Source organism: Protomyctophum bolini (genome assembly GCF_963924005.1).
Source record: "Protomyctophum bolini genome assembly, chromosome: 20".
Lineage (NCBI taxonomy): Eukaryota > Metazoa > Chordata > Actinopteri > Myctophiformes > Myctophidae > Protomyctophum > Protomyctophum bolini.
In genome coordinates, this window is record NC_137881.1 from 23,568,954 (window position 1) to 23,588,319 (window position 19,366).

The 19,366-nt window shown below is 43.2% G+C and overlaps 1 protein-coding gene across 2 annotated transcripts in view; it reads right to left on the minus strand.

The window, feature by feature from the left end:
* col4a6 (collagen, type IV, alpha 6) overlaps positions 1-15,554 on the minus strand; it is a 161,025-nt gene extending 145,471 nt beyond the window's left edge. For both annotated transcript variants that reach the window (XM_080792688.1, XM_080792687.1), the window contains exons 1-3: positions 15,478-15,554; positions 15,159-15,292; positions 14,931-14,985 (exon numbers count right to left, since the gene is read on the minus strand). In XM_080792688.1, the coding sequence (XP_080648814.1) occupies positions 14,931-14,985; positions 15,159-15,169 (66 nt within the window). In that variant the 5' untranslated portion in view covers positions 15,170-15,292; positions 15,478-15,554. The remainder of the gene's footprint in view (positions 1-14,930; positions 14,986-15,158; positions 15,293-15,477) is intronic.
* Between the last annotated feature and the right edge of the window lie 3,812 nt (positions 15,555-19,366).

Genomic DNA, 19,366 nt, shown 5'->3' on the forward strand with positions numbered 1-19,366 from the left:
GCCTCTTGGCCCATGCTAGCCGGCTAGCTAGCAAGTGAGCCAGGATGCTATTTTAGGAACCAGCTAAATAAACACGGGGGCCAACTGCACTCTGTTGACAAACACACAGAGCCCGTTGCTGGCCGCTGTCGGCTGACGCTGCAAAAAGTGACCGTCTCACCAAGCCACACAGTCTTACGTTGCATTCTAAAACGGCAGCTAATCCATCCCACACGGCTTAAATCACTCTGCGAGACATTTTCTGCAGTGTAGATGTTGGCACAGTGATTATCTGTCCCCTCATTAGCAGACATGGCCAACTGGGTCCATGGCTGAGAACAGGGAACAAAGCCAAACGCTTGACCCAGCCCTGTCCATTCACAATGATTCAAGTTTAAGGCTTAAGCCATCAAGGCCTGAGGTCAATTCTACAAATGTCTTCCAAATCCTAAACCTTTTCAGAAAAACCTATGTTGCTACGGTATCGTCGCTGTGAGGCAGAAAGCTCTCATCTATATATTTATTTATTTATACTTTTTGCTTTTTTGTAATTGAACGTCCTTCTTGAGCAGCACTTTTGCTACTTTTACATTTGAATCCTGAACTGTGGACAAATGCATGACCTTCACATGGCAATATTTCCAATCCAATGTATTTATAAAGCACATTTTACACAACAGAGTATTGTGTTTGAGAACCACTGGTTTAAACAACTAGGAAACAAGCCCAAATAAGCAACTACATTTTTCAAACAAGGCCCAAGACCGGCAACTACAAAGTGGCGTATAGCGGCAACACTGAAGTAACGCATGAGGAAGTGGGCCATGGTGTACTAGTACTGTATGATGGATGTTTGCCAGGAGCAGGTCAAGGCAGCCATGCTAAGGCCATTTTATGGTTGTCCGCCAAAGGACTGAGTGACCCAGCAGCCGATAAGATCCCTCTCTCCTCAAGCTTTTGAAAACGGACTCCCTCGTAAACAAGATTCAGTTTCTTTGTGGGAATTCTGCCCATAAAGGCACAGTCCACAATTTTTAGATAACTGAGTACTGAGAATTGTACTTGTATGAGTATAATTGCTGGTGTAGTCATTATAATTTCACAGGTTCCTCATGTCAATATTTTTTTACTTTTAAGGTGTACAAGGAGGTGGAAACTGTTTTTGCATCTACTAAGGTTGTTCATGTATAAAGACATTGATTCCAGAATGACAATAAAACCTACCTTAACTACCCTAACAACGGATACTTGATTATTATTACAAAACATACAATAACCACAATCTACAAGCTCACAATGCGTCATGATGCAACGCATTGTGAGCTTGTAGATCAAAAGATTTTTATATTTGAAATCTTGTGAAATGGAAATGGACGTATCACAGCAGTGTAATGAGTGACACCCCACATATTAAGTTCACTTGTGTCCCTCAGGGGTCTATGCTAGGCCCCCTCCTGTATCCGCTCCATAATAAATATCGGTTTTTTCCGCGAATGCTCACCCCAGAATAGGGATGACCGGGTTCATGTGGTTAAGTGCTGTAGTTAACAAAAGCTGTCACAAGACCCCGCCAAAATTGGAAAAGGCAGGTGATTGACTGCCAATCATCATCAAGACATACAGTCATATGGAATGGGGTTGAGAGTTCAAATGCACGCTCGTCATGGTGACGACGTAAAGAGCGTTTAAGAAACTTAAAAAGGATTGTAAATAACGACCTGAGTGACATGGTATTTCCCCTGTGGATACGACCGCGAGACAAATTGAACCGGACCACCTGATTTACAGCTACGTCGAGGGAAAAGCGGTTATTCACCACTCAAAGAAGGTAATTATGTTGCCACTGAGGCGCGAGTACACCAGTAATTTCGCTAAACAGCTCTGTACTCTCTGGTCGAAGGTATGCAGATTATTACTGTAGGAGAAAACTTTCGCACAGCTAGAAATCAGGCGTATGCACAGGTGCGTAGGCCAGTGGACATCAATGAAAGCAATAGAATACACCCGCACACTGTGAATTTGCTCTGAACATGAGTATTTTCTTATTTAATGGAGCAACGTTTCGGTCCCTCCGGACCTTCCTCAGGCATTGCGGATTATTACTGAAATCTCTCCGGCGTGGTGCATAGGTGAATAGTGCCTTACATATAGTATTGAAGGAGGAAATTAAAATATGGTATTGAATAACACGTAACTGTGCCTTATTGTTTCTCTGCAGAAAACAAACTGCATGGCGAAAACAAGAGTCTCTATTTAACCACTTATATAGAAGTTGCCGCCCAGGGTCAACTCATTTTTCTTCCCTATACACCGAATCCCTGCCGAAAATGGCCGATTTACAAGCTCAGAATTTTAGATCGGCTATTGTCACAGAATGTTCACCTCAGAATAGGTAGGGTTTGTGTGCAAACCTTTTCTTTGGCTACGTTTCAAATTTGGGTGTACTTCCAATGCCACGGGCGGAGAAAGAATAGTTGCATTAATATGGCAGTGTCATACTTGGCAACCAACTCAAAGTTATGACAAAAGGCAAAACGCTGAAGGGATGGGGACCGATAAAAGGCAGACTGGCGACCTCATGGACCAGGAATCTAAGAGAGTGCACGCGTTTATCACCTCATCTGAATAAGTCTGCAAAGAACAAGTCAGGTAGGAGGAGAGAGAGAGAGACAGGTGGTGGCAGGAGCGAGCAATAAGAGGTTGAGAGAGCAGGTGAGAGGGGGAAGTGAGACAAGAGCGATATGAGTGACAGAAGAGGAGGCAGAAGGTGTCAGGATGGAAGAATAGAAGAGGGAATACAGTCAAGTTGGCACATGAGTTAGTAGATAGATTAGGAGGCAGAGATAGAGAGGAGGAAGGGATGATGGAGAGAGACCAGGGAGGAAGGACTGATGGGTATCTTTTCGACTGGTTGGTTGGCTACCTGTTCCATCTGCCTGGCTGGCTGCATGCCTGACAGGCTGGCTGGCTTGCTGGTTACCTGGCTACCTGTATGCTTGGTTATCTGCCTGCCTGCCTGCCTGGATTACTTGGCTGACGTGCAACAGGGAGTGAAGGGGCCGGCTGCGAGACAAAGAGATGGAAAATGTCTGTGGAGGTTTGTGTAATTACAGGGACAGGCAGAGACAGAGCTGGGGCGGTAATAGCACATGGTACCTGACACATGTGATGTGCCAATAATAGTGTACCGCCAACAGGTACAACATTAGCGTTGGGCTGCCAGGCCCAAGGCTCGCCACCGCATGTACTGTAATGACTGATACAGCACGAGTGTGCGTGTGTGTGTGTGTGTGTGTGTGTGTGTGTGCGAGCGCGCGCACGCATGCACGTGTGCACACAAGACAAAGAAATGTACAATTGTCACGGATTCAACTGTTTGAGTGCATGCGTGCGTGTGCGCATTCATGCGTGTGCGTGCGTATTCATGTGTGCATACAGATACCATACCAACAGGAAACTGTCAGAATCAGGAGATCTTTTTAATCCTGAAGTGTAATGAATGCACACACTCTTCTCTTTGTAGATAATGTGATTCCAGGATGTTTGCAGCACACCGTGTACAATATGAGACATTTACTAGAGAAGAGACTCTCCTTTAATATGGACACGTAGATTTCCGCCACAGAAAAAGACGAGGGTAAGGGTTTGACACCCAGCTGTGTTACACACCCTGGTCGTCGGTGACTAGCTCCCTCTCGTCTCAGGGTACAAGTACTCACGTGAAGGTAGCAGCACCCATGATGATATGCAATTATTGGCCACTATAGTAGTCTATGTACAGTAGCTGTCCAATCACGGACTAGTTAGACCGGGGACAACCAGGTGAATGTAATTAACTTCCTGGTGGGGAGCCAAACTAGCAATGCTGGGGGATGTGGGTGGCAATAACAACAAAACAATTACTACTACGAAAATGTTTGTTGACTGCCTTTTTTCACTGACAAACAATTTCTAAAATGTTAGGGAGGGACTAGTGGAGAAGAGATCCAGTAGAACTAAAAAAATACGTAATATTCACTTTGCTACATTACTAAATGCATGATCAGGGACCACCAGTGGTCCACAGACCACCTGTTGAAAACCCCTGCTCTAAGGTCTCAGACTGTCCTCCGATACGCAAGGTTATAGCAGCTTTATTGGCATGAGCGACAGTAACTTGTAACTTTATTTATTTATTAGTTCTTTCCAAAATGGCATGTGTGCATAGAGCCCATTCCAGCCTCTGGAGATGGGCCAGTTAGTCTTTTTTTCTACCTTCACACCTTTTGACCCTCCCACAAAAGCATGTGCATGCATCCGTGCTACGAACTGTGTGCATGCCTCTTGTTTACTGCTGGCTTCCCTCCACTGTACTGTCAAGTAATCACAAACGGCTTAAAGAAAAAGGATTGTTAATATACGCCATGGATCATTAATTACAGTCAAATCCATCATGTTTGTTAATTATGAGCTGGTGCATGGCTTGGGGCTCAATGCGTGCATAGTGCAACATCCTAACATGCTGCAGGGAGTATTTCTGAAGGGTTTTTTTTTTGTTATTTTATTATATTTGTCAGACCACCTCGAGAGACAGCTAACCCAGCTCCACACAGCATCCCAAACAAAAGAGGATCTGTTCCTCTCTGCTCAGACATGCTTTTGATAATTACCATGAAGGTTGGTTCGCGAAGAGGAGAGAGAGAGAGAGCAGGGCTACAGGAGGGGAGAGAAATATGACTTAAGGCTGGAGATGGCGTCTAATGCCAAAGTAATGATGTTGAAGGGGTAATGGAGATCATCAAAGCTAAGCTGGGAATTGAGCTTGTCAGTCACACACACACACACACACCAAAAAGAAGAAAACGAAAAAACAAGGCCTTGAGGGTTAAGTCACAGAGAGGTTAGGGCTAGGACTGCAAGGACTGTGTTCTAGAATGTTCAACTCTGGATCAATGATGTACAGTAGAACTGTGTTCTAGAATCTGGAGCAGTGGTTTCTATTCCCAAACGTTTTAGCTCAAGACGCGAAACAGATGTTAGATGTTTGCCCGGGACCCAAACTGGTGAAAACAGCAGATCTACAATCTCACAACGGGTATCACAGCGATCGGATGTAGTGGATGGGAAGGTTAACAATGAAATGCAATGGTGGAAAAACTGCAATATAGACATACTCTGTTTCATCTAAAAGGCCAGAATTCAAAAAGGTATGGTACTTCACTCAACTAAAATCTGAAAAAGAGGGTCCCAGCCCTCAGTGTGTTCTCCGAGAACTAAATAAAGGTTGAAAAACTCCACACTTGTAGTGGAGTATTTATCATGGTGTGGCGAGTGAAAACTAAAAACTAAAAGTGAGTGGGCGGGGTGGAGTAACAAGCAAAAGAAAGACACACTGAATGAGAGTTTTGCAAGAAGTAAAAAAAGGTCAACAAAGCTTCATCCAGGACAAGCCCAAAATTAAAGATATGTGGCCCGGCACAGGAGTACACAAAACATACAAAAAGAAACACACTAAACAAATGAGAAAGGTTAGATGGGGTGGGGTGAGCACACCTCAGTAAGGGATTTGGGATCTCTAAGTGCAAATAACCCCTGAGGGGAGAGGAGAGGAGAGGAGAGGAGAGGAGAGGAGAGGAGTCAGACATGCTAAGGCAAGGCTTCCAGTGAGCAGTCAGCCAACCAAACACTGCCACTCCACCCCAAAACCCTTCTCTCCTTTCTACCTTCCTAACCCCCCCTTCTCTCTTCATTTGTTTTGATCTCTGTTTACTCTCGTTTGGTGTCTCTGTGGAGCTCTCGCATCTCTCCTCTCCTCGCTCTCTTTTGTAGTTTGATCTTTTTTTACCCCCACTGTCATGTCAAGTGTTTTGCGCTCTCTTTTCATGCCCTTTCTTTCTTCTAGCTTTTTCTCTCAGTAAGATAATACAACAGCCCTTCTTCTCTCTCTCTTCTCTCTCCCTCTCAAAAAGAACAGTGAAGGTGTGAGGAGAGAGAGAGATGGAATGTTAAGCTGTGGTCGGTCAGCACAGACGCGGCAACCCCTCCTCCCTTCAATCACGTGCCACCATCGCCCACCCCCCGCCTTTGTTGCCTGGCCGACCTCTGACTCTTGGGGTTTACCGCGACCAATCGCTGGACAAACTGACAGCATGTGCTAAGTGAACGAACTGAACGGTGTGTGTGCGCGCGCGCGTGCGTGCGCGTATGTAGGAGGTGTGTGGGAGGTAGTTGTTTACAGATCACTTGTAGTCATGATAATGCATTTTGAAAGACTTCCCTTTACTTGTATTGTGGTTTTTCCACTTTCAACTGTGCACGACAAAGTTCAGCCACTGAAAGCTTAATAAATATTTTGCTACTCATTTCCATACAGGCAATACATAAGTATTAAGCACTATATGTAGTGTACATATACAGTATGTCTGCAACAACACACATTCCTTCAACTTAAATAGATTTCAATTACACGTTAATTTGTATTTTCTACGGTGTGTGTTTTTGTGTGACTTATAATAAATGTAATCACATGCCCACACAGCTATACATTATCTTCACTATACAGTATAATCACTAGATTGGCATGTATGTACATACGCAACAGGTGTAGAATGCTCATAGCGTTCCAAGACAAACGAGGATTATCGTTGCAACCGATCATCCCAGTGACACGTGCACTGTTTTGACTGCCAAGACACACAAGGATCTGGAACGCACCGGGATTTGGAACACACACACACACACAACACAAAAAGGATCAGGAGTGTGCACAACAACCGATGGAATCGGAAATGTAACGCCAAAGGAATGTGTGAATGCAAGATGCACATTCATCATTCCTTCACGGGGCAAAAACACAGAACTTATTTTGACGAGCCAATTAGAGGGACAAGACAGTGAGAGAGACAGATGAACCCTCTACTATTTCCAAATCAGTCACACACACACTTAGTGAATGTAGAAGAATTGTTATTTTGTTCAGCGTTTGTCTCTCCTATGCTACCACATCAACACAGCATGGAATTGTGGACAAAATCTTATCCGACGATATATAACAAAATATTCAAAGTCTTGGCTAAATCTCATCAAATGGTGGTCCGTGGCTCAAATGCCTAATAAATAATGAACCTTGATATGAAAAGGGTTGAAACGCAGTCATGGATGACTGTTGAACCCGATTAAAAAGACTGTGAGCCGAGAGACTCGACAGAGGTACAGGAGATTGTCCAGACACAAACATTGAAATGGACATAATAGATAGGACACGTGAGCCAGGTTGAGAGAGAAGCAGAGATCCCTAACCCTGACCCTAGGAGAAGCAGCAATACACTCGGAGGCAGCATCAGTCAACAGTTATGTCGACATGCCCTTCAAGGTGACTTTGTGATGTTTTTCCGCAAATCTCAGTTTGTGCTGTAAGCAAAGGCCGGAATGCATGACTTCCTTTAGAAGTACATCGATGGCTCACGCAGAGAAGCCGCTGCATGCCATCGCAAAAAGGTCACTGTCACTCAAACAAATGTACATATCAATTAACAGTAAGCCTCGATAGTTGGCTTCCTTTCTTAAATGTCAATTTTCACCCGCTGATGATAACCTTGTCAATAAGGATCGAGTCTTTAAGCACATTAACAATAGCTTCCCTATGCTGGGCAAATCAGACATTTTTGCTCTTTTAGAAAATAGATGATTGCTATTTGCCAAGTATGTAGGGCTTATGTGCAACGCATTAAGACCCGAGACCGATTCCACAAATGCTGTCTAAATCACTAGTTCTCAAACCTTGTCATGCCAAGGACTTCCCAAAAAGGTATTTGGGAGTAGACCCCCTTTCGAAAAGGTTTTGTACCAGGGATCAACAGAAGAGAGATTTGTGTTCAAAATCATTCAAACCGTTTTGAAATGGTTCAAACCAGTGTAATGCTGTGAGATTGTATATCTGCGATTTTGGAGAACTGTTACTATATAGCTAAAAACATGTAATGTCACAGATGCTTTCCCGGATTGAACGGGTTAGTGATAAGTGATATTTTTGTAAACTATGAATCACGGTTCGATAATACCCTTTAAAAAGTGGGCTATCATAGAATAAGTGCACATTACAAAAATCCGACAAAGTTCAGAAGACACATTGTAAAAGATTGATCATTTTGTCGTCCACGGTATCCCGAAGCTCTTGCATAAAAACGGGAGGGGTGTCTGTGATGAAAGGTCCTTACAGTGACTCATTCCTGTTTTGCATATTCTCTATGGAATATCATTTTGTGTCATTTCTCGTGTTTCTGCAGATAACGCTCCTCAAGGGCTTAAAGTGGGATTCCAGGTGTATTATGCGAATAGGTCAAACTAAACAAGTCGGGATCGGACAGGAACACATTCCTCCATAATAGCAGCCGGAGAATAAAAGGTCAGAATTACTCAAAGACAATTCCCTGACATTCAAAGTTTCATTTGAAGCTGTATGTCGTCAACTGTAGCACTACTGTATGTACAGTTTCTCAAGGGTATAATTCATCTGACCTATTACAAGTTAACCTTTGGGAAGAAAGTCAGCTTTGCTAGATCACGAACTGTGCAATGTTGTTGCATGTACTTGTCGTTTCATCCACATGACCCCCAGCGTTCCCATTCTGAGCATGTCATTATAGGTGAGCGTTCACAGGTGAGCATCCAAATCCTCCAAGAATGGCAGGTTAACAAGCTTCGCACGGCTGCACCATTCTCTCTCACGCGCGGGATCCGCTCATCCGCATATAGGGATCCGACTTGTGGTGCAGAACACTACCCGTGTTTCACGTAGAAATGGATTAGAAGCTACACAGTAGAAACCCTGAGCGCTCATTTAACTCTCTCTGTGTGTGTGTAAAGACTGGTCTGGGGTATTTCCCAATAGAAACCCTGGATCAAGATTATCTTTCATCCCACCTGCAGGTAGACTGGTATGCGCGCGCACACACACACAGTGTGCTATGCAGAGGTGAAATGCTGAAAACACGCACGCACATGCATGTTTTCGCTCTCCCTCACAAGCACATGCACACACAGTGCTGCATACACACACACACACACACACACACACACAAGAGAGACAGAAAGAGAGATGAGGAGGAGGAGAAGTGAGTTATGTGATGACTCTCATGAGGGTGATTTGAGAGTCATGGATGGCGGGAGCAGAGGAAGAAGGTATTAACCTTTCCTGACCCACATGTGTGGAGTGATAAAAGAGCGTACCATGTACAGCTGCAACTCTTCACTAGGAATAGATCACTAGGGTTTAAGTGGCTCACTAGCAGTATAGATCACTATGGTTTAAGTGGTTCACTAGCAGTATAGATCACTAGGGTTTAAGTGGTTCACTAGCAGTATAGATCACTAGGGTTTAAGTGGTTCACTAGCAGTATAGATCACTAGGGTTTAAGTGGTTCACTAGCAGTATAGATCACTAGGGTTTAAGTGGTTCACTAGCAGTATAGATCACTAGGGTTTAAGTGGTTCACTAGCAGTATAGATCACTAGGGTTTAAGTGGTTCACTAGCAGTATAGATCACTAGGGTTTATGTGGTTCACTAGCAGTATAGATCACTAGGGTTTAAGTGGTTAAGATGAAACAAGTGAGGACAGCAGACAAAGGAAATCACTCCAGCTTAGAAAACAATCAATGAATCGGAGAAATGGAAGGGAGAGAGACAGACAGACAGAATGAAGGGACAGAGACATCTGGCCTGGACCACTGACTGGACAGAACAACATGACACACAGAGATCAAACACACACACACACACACACACACACACACACACAGCAGTGGTTTAACTATCCTATTTGGGAACATTGTGAGAATATATTTTCCTAGGAGGCCGCTCTTTTCCTTTTCACCAATATCATAATTTAGCAAAAACACTCACACACAAATTAACCATCACAAACGGGGTGCAGAATTACAGATGTCATGCTAATTTATGGGAAAAATAGATGCTCGCACACGCATGCACAAATCACAAATCTCACCCCAAACCCCAACTCTTGAAGACAGTAAATTAACCCCAAACCCTAACTCTTGATGACAGTAAATTAACCCCAAACCCTAACTCTTGAAGACAGTAAATAAGAAAACTGTCCCCAGATTAACGACCACACACACACACACACACACACACACACACACACACACACACACACACACACACACACACACACACACACACACACACACACACACACACACACACACACACACACACACACACACATGCACATAACAAACACACACACAGGAATACCCTGGGGGGAGAGAACTGCTCACAAATCAAAAGCAAACCACAAATTAAGTGAAGAGCTGCCTGGCTTACAGCAGCAGAGGATGGAGTGATGGAAGTTTAGGGGGGGATAGAGCGATTATCCACAAAGTGTCCTCCGCTGCTTTGCTGTGGCATGCTGGGGGAGGCAACATCAATACACGAGATGCTAACAAAGTGAACAAGCTGGTGGTGTAGGTCTGCAGCTGGGTAGTTAACACATTTTCCAGTTGCTAGCCACGGTTGCTAGGGTCTCGCCTGCACTGCGGCGCTATTGCTATTAGCATCCAAGATGGCGACAAACCGGATGCACTTCATCATACTAAAATTGCTTCTCATCACCAAAGCGCCACCACATTTGTCCACCAGATGGCATTCATTGTGATAAACAGCCTGGAGGTGGTTGCAGAGGGGGGGGCGGGGGGATGAGGAGGATGCTAGATGCTAGATCTTAATTCGGGGTTTTTTTCATGCCTTTTATTTATCTTGGTTTGGTTCTTGACCGTTACGCTTCAGTGAACCTGAACTACTGTTGCTGGTATGACATCTGAATTCTCCTCCAGGGATAAGAAAGAACAGACTAAAGCATGCAGGGTTCCACCAGCAGGGAGGAGTGACATGTCCAACAACATGTCCTACCAGGCTCTGCTGGAATTCACCCACTTACATACGTATGAGAGAGACAGAGAGAGAGATAGAGCATTCTGACATTCATGATTTGTGGAAATGTACGATCACAGTCACATCATACAGACGCACACGCGCGCACAGCGAAAGCATGGGGGCCTATTTCTCTCACACACTAAACATTGTACTGTCTAGTCATTCACACTGCCATGCCTGCATGAGGGAGTTCTCAGTACTTCTCACTGACATACCATTCCAACGGTCGTGCATAGGAATAACGCTACCTGGGTAAAACAATGAATAAAATAAAAACATCTGGGATCTTCATTTTGTAGGTACAGTTTCACCCAGTCCATGGCGTCTTGAGGTACAGAACGTAACAAAAACTATATAATATACTGTTTATCTACACAACTTTTGGCTCCTTCCTCTCTTTTCCTATACAGGGCTGTCCTCCCTCCATCGCCCTCTCCTCTACACTCCTCTCCTCTCCTGTGTGTGAAGTTTGCCTGGTGCCAACAGCTGTATCTGTCATTACACTATAGTTTTTCTTCGGCCTGTGTGTGCGTGTAGTTGCGTGTGCGTGCGTGCCTGTTCTGAAATACCACACTATGAACTGCACCAGACTACAACAAACTAGTGAAACTCTACAGTGGGTGTCTAAGCAACAGGCAATGTGAAGTCGAGTGAAATATGAACAAAGCATTATTCATAATCCTCATTAACTATAAATGTATAGCACCGTGTTCTGCAGAAAATGCCTCCGGGTGCCATCAATCAATGTCATATGTCATATGACGACATATGACATTCCATTCAATGTATGCTTCCTATATGAAAGCCCCACAGTGTATCAGTGACATATCCCAAATTACTTTTTACTGCCCTGTAAAACTGCCTAAACTGTCATCTCTTTTTATTTAGGGTGAGAGATAGGATAAGAGGTAGGTGTGTGTGGGGGGGAGGAGGGGGGGGGGGGTCATATCTGCTGATAACCCTAGAAGAATTATAGGGCCCGTTATCATCATACAGTAGCATGTAAGAGGATAAGGGGGGGGGCTACCTTGGTTACCATGACCCAGCATTTTGTAGCCCACGCAGTGAAGTCATTAATTTGTCTGTCACTCACTCACTCACACACACACACTAGACACTGACCCCCGACGTGCAGGCAGGCAGGCACACACACACACACACACACACACACACACACACACGTACGTACGGTCGTACGCGCAGACACAAACCATGTGAACAATAAGAAAATGGAAGGTGGGAGATCAAGTGAATTCATCTTGATGGGTCGTGTTCCATTTGACTGCCAGGAAGCACTGACAGCCACTGAGTGACATTAACGGTTAACCACATGAACCCCGGTGTCCCTATTCTGGGGGAAATGTTCTGTGAAAAGAACAGATGTTTAAAGGCATCGCTGATGCGATGCGTTCTGAGCTTGTAGATCTGCTATTTTCAAAAGGTTTGGATTGTTTTCCTAATAATCTTATGGGGTTTCCTGCCACAAAATATTTTCAAATATAGGTCTGTGTCTAAATGTGTATCAATTTGGGTTCACACAGAAATGTTTGAGAACCTTTGTCATCAGCAGTCATTGCCAAGGTTAGGAGTTTAATTCCCTAGGTACATGAATGGATTGAGCAAGGCATTAACACCAGGGTTAAGGGTTTAATTCCCTAGGTACATGAATGGATTGAGCAAGGCATTAACACCAGGGTTAAGGGTTTAATTCCCTAGGTACATGAATGGATTGAGCAAGGCATTAACACCAGGGTTAAGGGTTTAATTCCCTGGGTAACTCAATGCGTTGAACAAGACATTAACACACATGCCAGGGTTAGGGGTTGAATTCCTTAGGTACCTCAATGGTTTGAGCAAGGCATTATCACTGCCAGGGTCAGGGGTTATATCCCCTGTGTAACTCAGTGGGTTGAGCAAGGCGTCAACGCTGCCAGGTTAGGGGGTTAATTCCCAGTGTAGCTCAGTGGTAGGGCTTTGATTCGAAATGTAGTTGAACGCATTTAAGCAAGGCATTAACACCTTCGATGACATCCTCCAAAGTGCTGAATTCACATTCTAATTCTTACTCTATGTTGAGGGTGCAATACCAGGCTGATCAACTTGTTCAAGATGAATCATCTTGCCCCTGGGGCTTTTTGTGTTATACTTTTAGAAAAGCTTTTGACTGTACTACCTGCACTGTTAATAAAGTATTCAATCAATCAAAATATGTGCATGTCATTCCCAAGCCAATGTTTTGAGGAGCGCTCAAATATCCTGTGTACTGTACGTACATATGTGCAGGACTTCAGATTCGTGCTGACAGCAAGGCCTAAAGGTTTATGAGACTCACCCATGCGAGCCACATCAACCACATCAATAAGCATTAAGCATACCGTCCGTGTTGGCGAGCTGTAGACTGGTGGACGGAAAAGGTTACAACCTGAGCCCCCCCCCCTCCCCCAGCCACCCCACCCCATCCCGCCAACCCTCCATGATCACTCTGCACATTCAAACAATATCACAATGACCGGGCTGGGGTTTTGAGGCCGAATGCTTGGGGAAATTGCATACAAGTGTTACTGTTGACTGAGTGACAAGACTGAGTCAGACAATCAATCGGGAGAGCCAACGCGAGGAGGATATGCCAACAAAGTGTTATTTTGCTTCAGATCCCTCCTGCATTACATTCTGATGTTGGTATGAGTGGCCATTTGCAGAGTAAGCAGGGGTTGTAGAACAGCAATTGCAAAGATAGCCTACCTCAGGTGTAATGAACACTAAATACAAATTAGCGCAGAAAAATAGTACCATTGGGAAAGCATTTTACAATGAGGATATACAACAGTACGCAATTCAATATTGCATTTAACTAAGGTATTTACAGACAATTAACACATAATTAACATTGCCAAAGTATTGGCATAATCACACACATCTGCAGTTATAGCTGAAAAACACCTGTTAAGAGTAATGAAATAGAACAACAAATAGATGTATACTTCAAATTGAACCATGCCAGTGTACATGTAGCCTAGGCCTAGCTTATAGTCTATTCATGATTTAAAAAAAAATTAAAGCCTGAGAGGGAGAACATTATGACATGGAAATCAAGTTTACATTTCAAATGAGGTATATATGTTGAAATTGCAAGGCCTCCAGCCCCTAACTTAGAGCAAAAGGTGTGAGACTCGTGTCCAGGTTTACTGTCTGATGATGGTGATTTCTTAGGTGTGGTCTAAAAAAGCACATGCTTCTATAATAATAATAATGATCTTGTGAATATTCAACGAGGGGGCGGGGTTAGCGCTGCATACGATTCAGAGCGGGCCCACTTGAATAGCTGTCCATACTCCATACTTTTATAGCCTTGAGCTAAGCATAAAATAGGTCTGTGTGCATTTACAAAAATGCTAATTCCTCTCATTAGCTCTGGCCAATGCGCATGGAAAATACAACAATTTCAGGTTTCTATTTTCTATAAGTGATAAAGTCGCACAATATTGCCACTGTAAAATACAGTAGCACAATGCAATGCAAAAACATTCCAAAGACGCACCGGCGTGTTCCTGAAGGTCTCTAATAAAATGTTGCAGCGAGGCAGGCATGTTGGAGTCTGTCTCGGCGCTGCCTCAGTGCCTGCCCTGCACCGGAGGGTGCACCGTGCAAGAGAGCCTGGCTGTCTTTCTAGACAGAACGAGCGTCTGTGCAACATTCGGCTTCTAGAATACCGAGACTTCAGTTTAGCCTAACCTAAACACAATAAATAGCGTTCAACTTCAAACATACACTTTGGAGTAGGCTAGTCTTCCCTTCCCAGTAGTCTACCAACTGATTTCAATCAACTAAATATTTGTTTTGTGTATTTCCTCCTGAGTCAATGCAATGTTGCGCGCAACACATGCATGTAGCCTGTAGCGAATTAAAAACTGCAATGTGGTCATTTTTACCGCGTCAACAAAATGCAATAAACAATAAACAAAGTGGAGAGCCACTTCATTTCTGAAGTAGCGAAACGATAAACAAAATGTGACTTACTCCGTGTGTACTCTTCACCAGCAGCAGCACGGCCAGCACGGCTATCACACAGACCCTGCCGGGGGAAGAAATAAACACTTAACAGCGACACTCATGCGTCCAAATACAAGACGGGGTTTTTAAAACAATAATAAAAAAGACACAAGTGTCTCGAAAGTCGTAGTAGGCAACCTTTAGAGACAGCGTTAATGTTTCAAAAAAGTTTTTTATCATATGCAACGAACTTACGAAAGCTTCATGTTGTCTCCCTCGGTTGTGTCGTGTTGTCTTGATGAGCTCTAGGGGGGAACGCAGGTTCTTCAGAAGCCGCTGGTGTGCACCTCACAGGCGGCTCATCGACGGCTCCAAGCGCCGCTTCTCACCTAACCACCGGAGGAGAGAAACAGAGAGAGAGAGAGAAAGTAGTTCTTGTCAACGAGTACACCCTTTTCCTCCAAACCAAATGTATTCGCTACGATTCGTAACGTCAATTCGGCGTGTTTTGTCGTTTCCCCCCCTGTGCGCTATAATAGACTGAACGAGAAGGTTTATTATATGTTCAACTCACCAAAGGGTTCAGTGGGGCAATTCAAAGCGCTGCTGTCCCGGTCAGAGCTCTCTCAGGCGCCCTGACTGTTCTGCAGCATACGAGAGGAGCTGGAGGGGAGGGGCCAACCAACGCACCCTGTCATTCTTCAGCCCCTCCAGTACCTATCATGGCACTACTTGTTGCGAGCAGTTCAGTGTGTGTGTGTGCGCGCGCGACACACACACACGCACGCACACACACACACCACACACACACACACACACACGTGTATGAAGGACCCCGATGGAAACAAGCCATAGGCTTTCTTGGGTTTCAAATCCTCTTAGCAGACCTTATATGAACTGTAGGCCTACTTTCATGTGCTTTTTTCGGCAAACTGTTATCAAATTAATATTAAAGTATAAATCAATCAAAACACACACACATACCTGCACAAAACTCAAAACCTTAAGAAGGTTTTGAAGTTATGAGCGATGTATATCTTGTGTGACATCGTGAACCATCCAGACCTCTGCAGGTCATCTGGGAAAGGCCTAATTTATGTCCCTACAACCAAACATTAATGTTGGGAAGCAGCATTTCATTTTTATGCACCACATATCTGGAACAAATTTCCAGAAAATTGCTGGTCTGCTGCCACTCGTATATTTCCTTTAAAACTTATTTTGTTTTATGTATAATAATGTCTTTTTATTTTTCTTTAAAATGGCACGATTTCTTTCTACTCAGTCTGTGTCTCATAGGAGGGCTGTGGGCAGTTTAGAAACTGTATTCCAGTGACATCATCATTAGGCAAGACTTTTCAGGACTAGAAAGCCTGCTGTTTCTATTAGCTTGTATTCCCCATCGATGATGTCACTGGAAGACAGTTTCTGAACTGCCCACAGCCCTCCTATGAGACACAGACCGAGTAGAAAAAAACTTCGCCATGATTATTATAGTGTTACATTATATGAAGATAGGTTGAAAAGTGGTGAAGTGGTCCTTTAATTGCTTGATATTCTGTAAGCAAAGCATTGGTGAACAGTAATAGATCAATTGCCTAAATACAAAGTAATATAGCCTAAGTTGAACAAGCCTAAGTTAAATGCATACAATTGTTAGCATTATTCCCATGCATGGAAAAATATAGCAAAGAGAGTTGCAGACATTGCAGACATAGGCCTACAATCCATTTTAAACTTGCAGAAGCTGTATAAGAATATACTTCTTGGAACAATGATGGCCTATGTTGTGTTTTTGTGTTTCACTTTAGTATTGTCTTTATTAAAATGTTGATCACATCGGTATCCAGAACGCTCCCATTTTTTCCCGCAGACCGCTCGTCCCCAGCAGTTCTGGTATTCTTGTATTTGTTTCACTGAGGTTAAGATTAGGAGTAAATTTAGGATTAGGCATAGTTTTACTGAGGTTAAATTCAATATATGATAGAAGAAGTTATACAGTCAGTCAACAGTTCAGTCAGGTGCCATTGATGGGCATCGGAGGAAAAACTGCATCCGGAAGTTTGGTGAAATACATTGGATTCAATGACTGCCGGCTGGACCAGCTTGTGAACAAACACTATCTGAACGATTGTGGTCAGTTAATCGGTTCAGGAAATATAAAAGAAGACATATCACATATTCAGTATAGAGACGGTGCCCCTTCGTCACAGTCTATGGGGACGATTTCAGAGTAATATGTACAGATTTTGGGGTTTTCTGGGCATGTATGTATACGGCAATGCCAATCCGTGCTATTTCACTGTATTTGGGTGAGACCGGAGCCGAGCCAAGTCGAGCCTAGTGGCAGTCTTGCGATTCTTGCGGCACGTGCAGAAACTTACTTTGTGCTCTTTAGATAGCTCAATAAACTTATACAGTGTACACGTTGAAAAGCAATACAGCGGAAGAACCAATATGTGACATGTCTACTTTTATTAGTATATGAGTATATTCCACAAAGGTTGAAGTTGAAATAGCCCAGTTAGTCCACCTGGCCCTCATTGACTCCAATGTTCCATGGCTGCAGTTTAACTCCCACAAATCTGCAAGCTGGAATTGCTGGATAGTGAAAATGACGTATAGATGACCGTATATCATTAGTTCATTACATTTAGTAATAAGGTTAAGTTTAGGCATATAGTTTTACCCGGGTTGCGTTTAGGAATACCTGGTGGCGAGCATATTTTGGGGCGACCGTGTTTGTATGACTTCAAAGTTCAACCATATAATTGGCTAAAAAGTTTATTATTATCCAAGCAAGCAGCAGACCATACTTAGTCAACAGTCAGCTCCGTGCCCAGGTGATATTTCCTGTGAATCTTATGAGGGAAATACAGATATACTGTACGTTTTAATTGTTGTTATAAGTGTTGCCTCGTGAAGCCCTTAGCTGTGGAGTTCCTCAAGATTCTATCCTGGGTCCTCTTTCATATAGTCAAGCACACTAGTATAGCCTACACGATTATTGCAGATGTCTTGAGTGACCATGCACACACCAATAGATGCAAGTATTTAGCAGACTTTGAAATGTTGAAACTGGATGTCTGAAAGCTTCTGAAAGCTTCTGCTGCTGGTAGGCCTTCATTGTAAGTGTGCATGTTCTATAGACAAGATAACTCAACAACTTAACATGTACTCACTTCAATGTAATGTCTGCCTTATTATTACTGTGTAAAGTATTAATAGGATTTCTGAACTCAAGGTCATTTCACAGATTAGCTGGCCCTTTGGGCTAAATGTTAAACCTCTTTGAATAAGAGTCTATATTAATAGTAGGCTATTGTTGCAATTGGTAGCTTATTTGAGAAGTCCTTGGGAGGGTTCCAGGGGTCCCGACTCCCGAGCAAAATGAGGAACAGTTTAATTTCACTATTATTTCACCCATGCTAGACTTTAGTCCACTGAGAGAATGTATGTATAGAATTTAGACCAGGTTTCATTCTCTCCATTGTATATCTCCCCTCCTGGTTAATTGTAGAATTATGTAGGCCTATAAGTAGTATAATCTAACAACAACAAAAACCTCTCTTATGGGATCCTTGCCACAAACTCTTTTCAAATGAGACCCTAATTTGGGGGTCATTTATATATAATATATATAGGCCTATAAAGGTTTGGGACCACTATTCTAGAGCAGTATGTGCTTCTTAATGGGATCCAGGGACTATATGGGCTTCTTGAGAGGGTTCCAGCAGGTTTTCACCATTATTGCGGAACATTAGAATGGCTGTCTTGTTATCTCTATACAGACAGTAAAGTGATTTGTCACTAAAGGTTCTTAGATTAGGGTCCTATAGTATAGGGAGAATTACCATGGGTTCCAGAACTTCCAGTGTCATTGCAGTTTTCCCGCTTACTGAGTGTTTAGGAATTATTTTGTTATTTGTATTTAAATTGTTCTGAAACATATACTGTAGGGCAACAATAGTGAATGTCACGAAAAACACACACGTTGCTAATGCTATAGTGGGTCATGCTACCGATTATGACCATATAGATCTATAATGTCCACTGTCCATCAATAGTTTAATCAGAACATATTCCTACCATACCAGAATTCAGCAGAATGTGCATTCTAGATAGGCTACAAACTGAATACGGGTAGTCTTTTACTGTCAAAGACCAGAGATCTATGCGTGATAGACTAGAATACATCACCAACAATTTAAGCCTCCTGCACTATAAAGGGCATGGGTAATCCAGTAAAATTGTTCATTCATTTTTTTCCCCCTCCTCTCATTTCTCCCTGAAGCATCTTTCTGTCAATTGTCACAAAAAGCAAATATCTGACCTTTAATAATGCGAGAGGAATGCAACATGCCAGGACATAGGCCTACAGAAAATGTCAAATAAAGGTTTAATGTCAAACCTTTTTTCTTGTAGCCTAGGGCATTGGAAAAAAAGCACCTTATCACACCCCG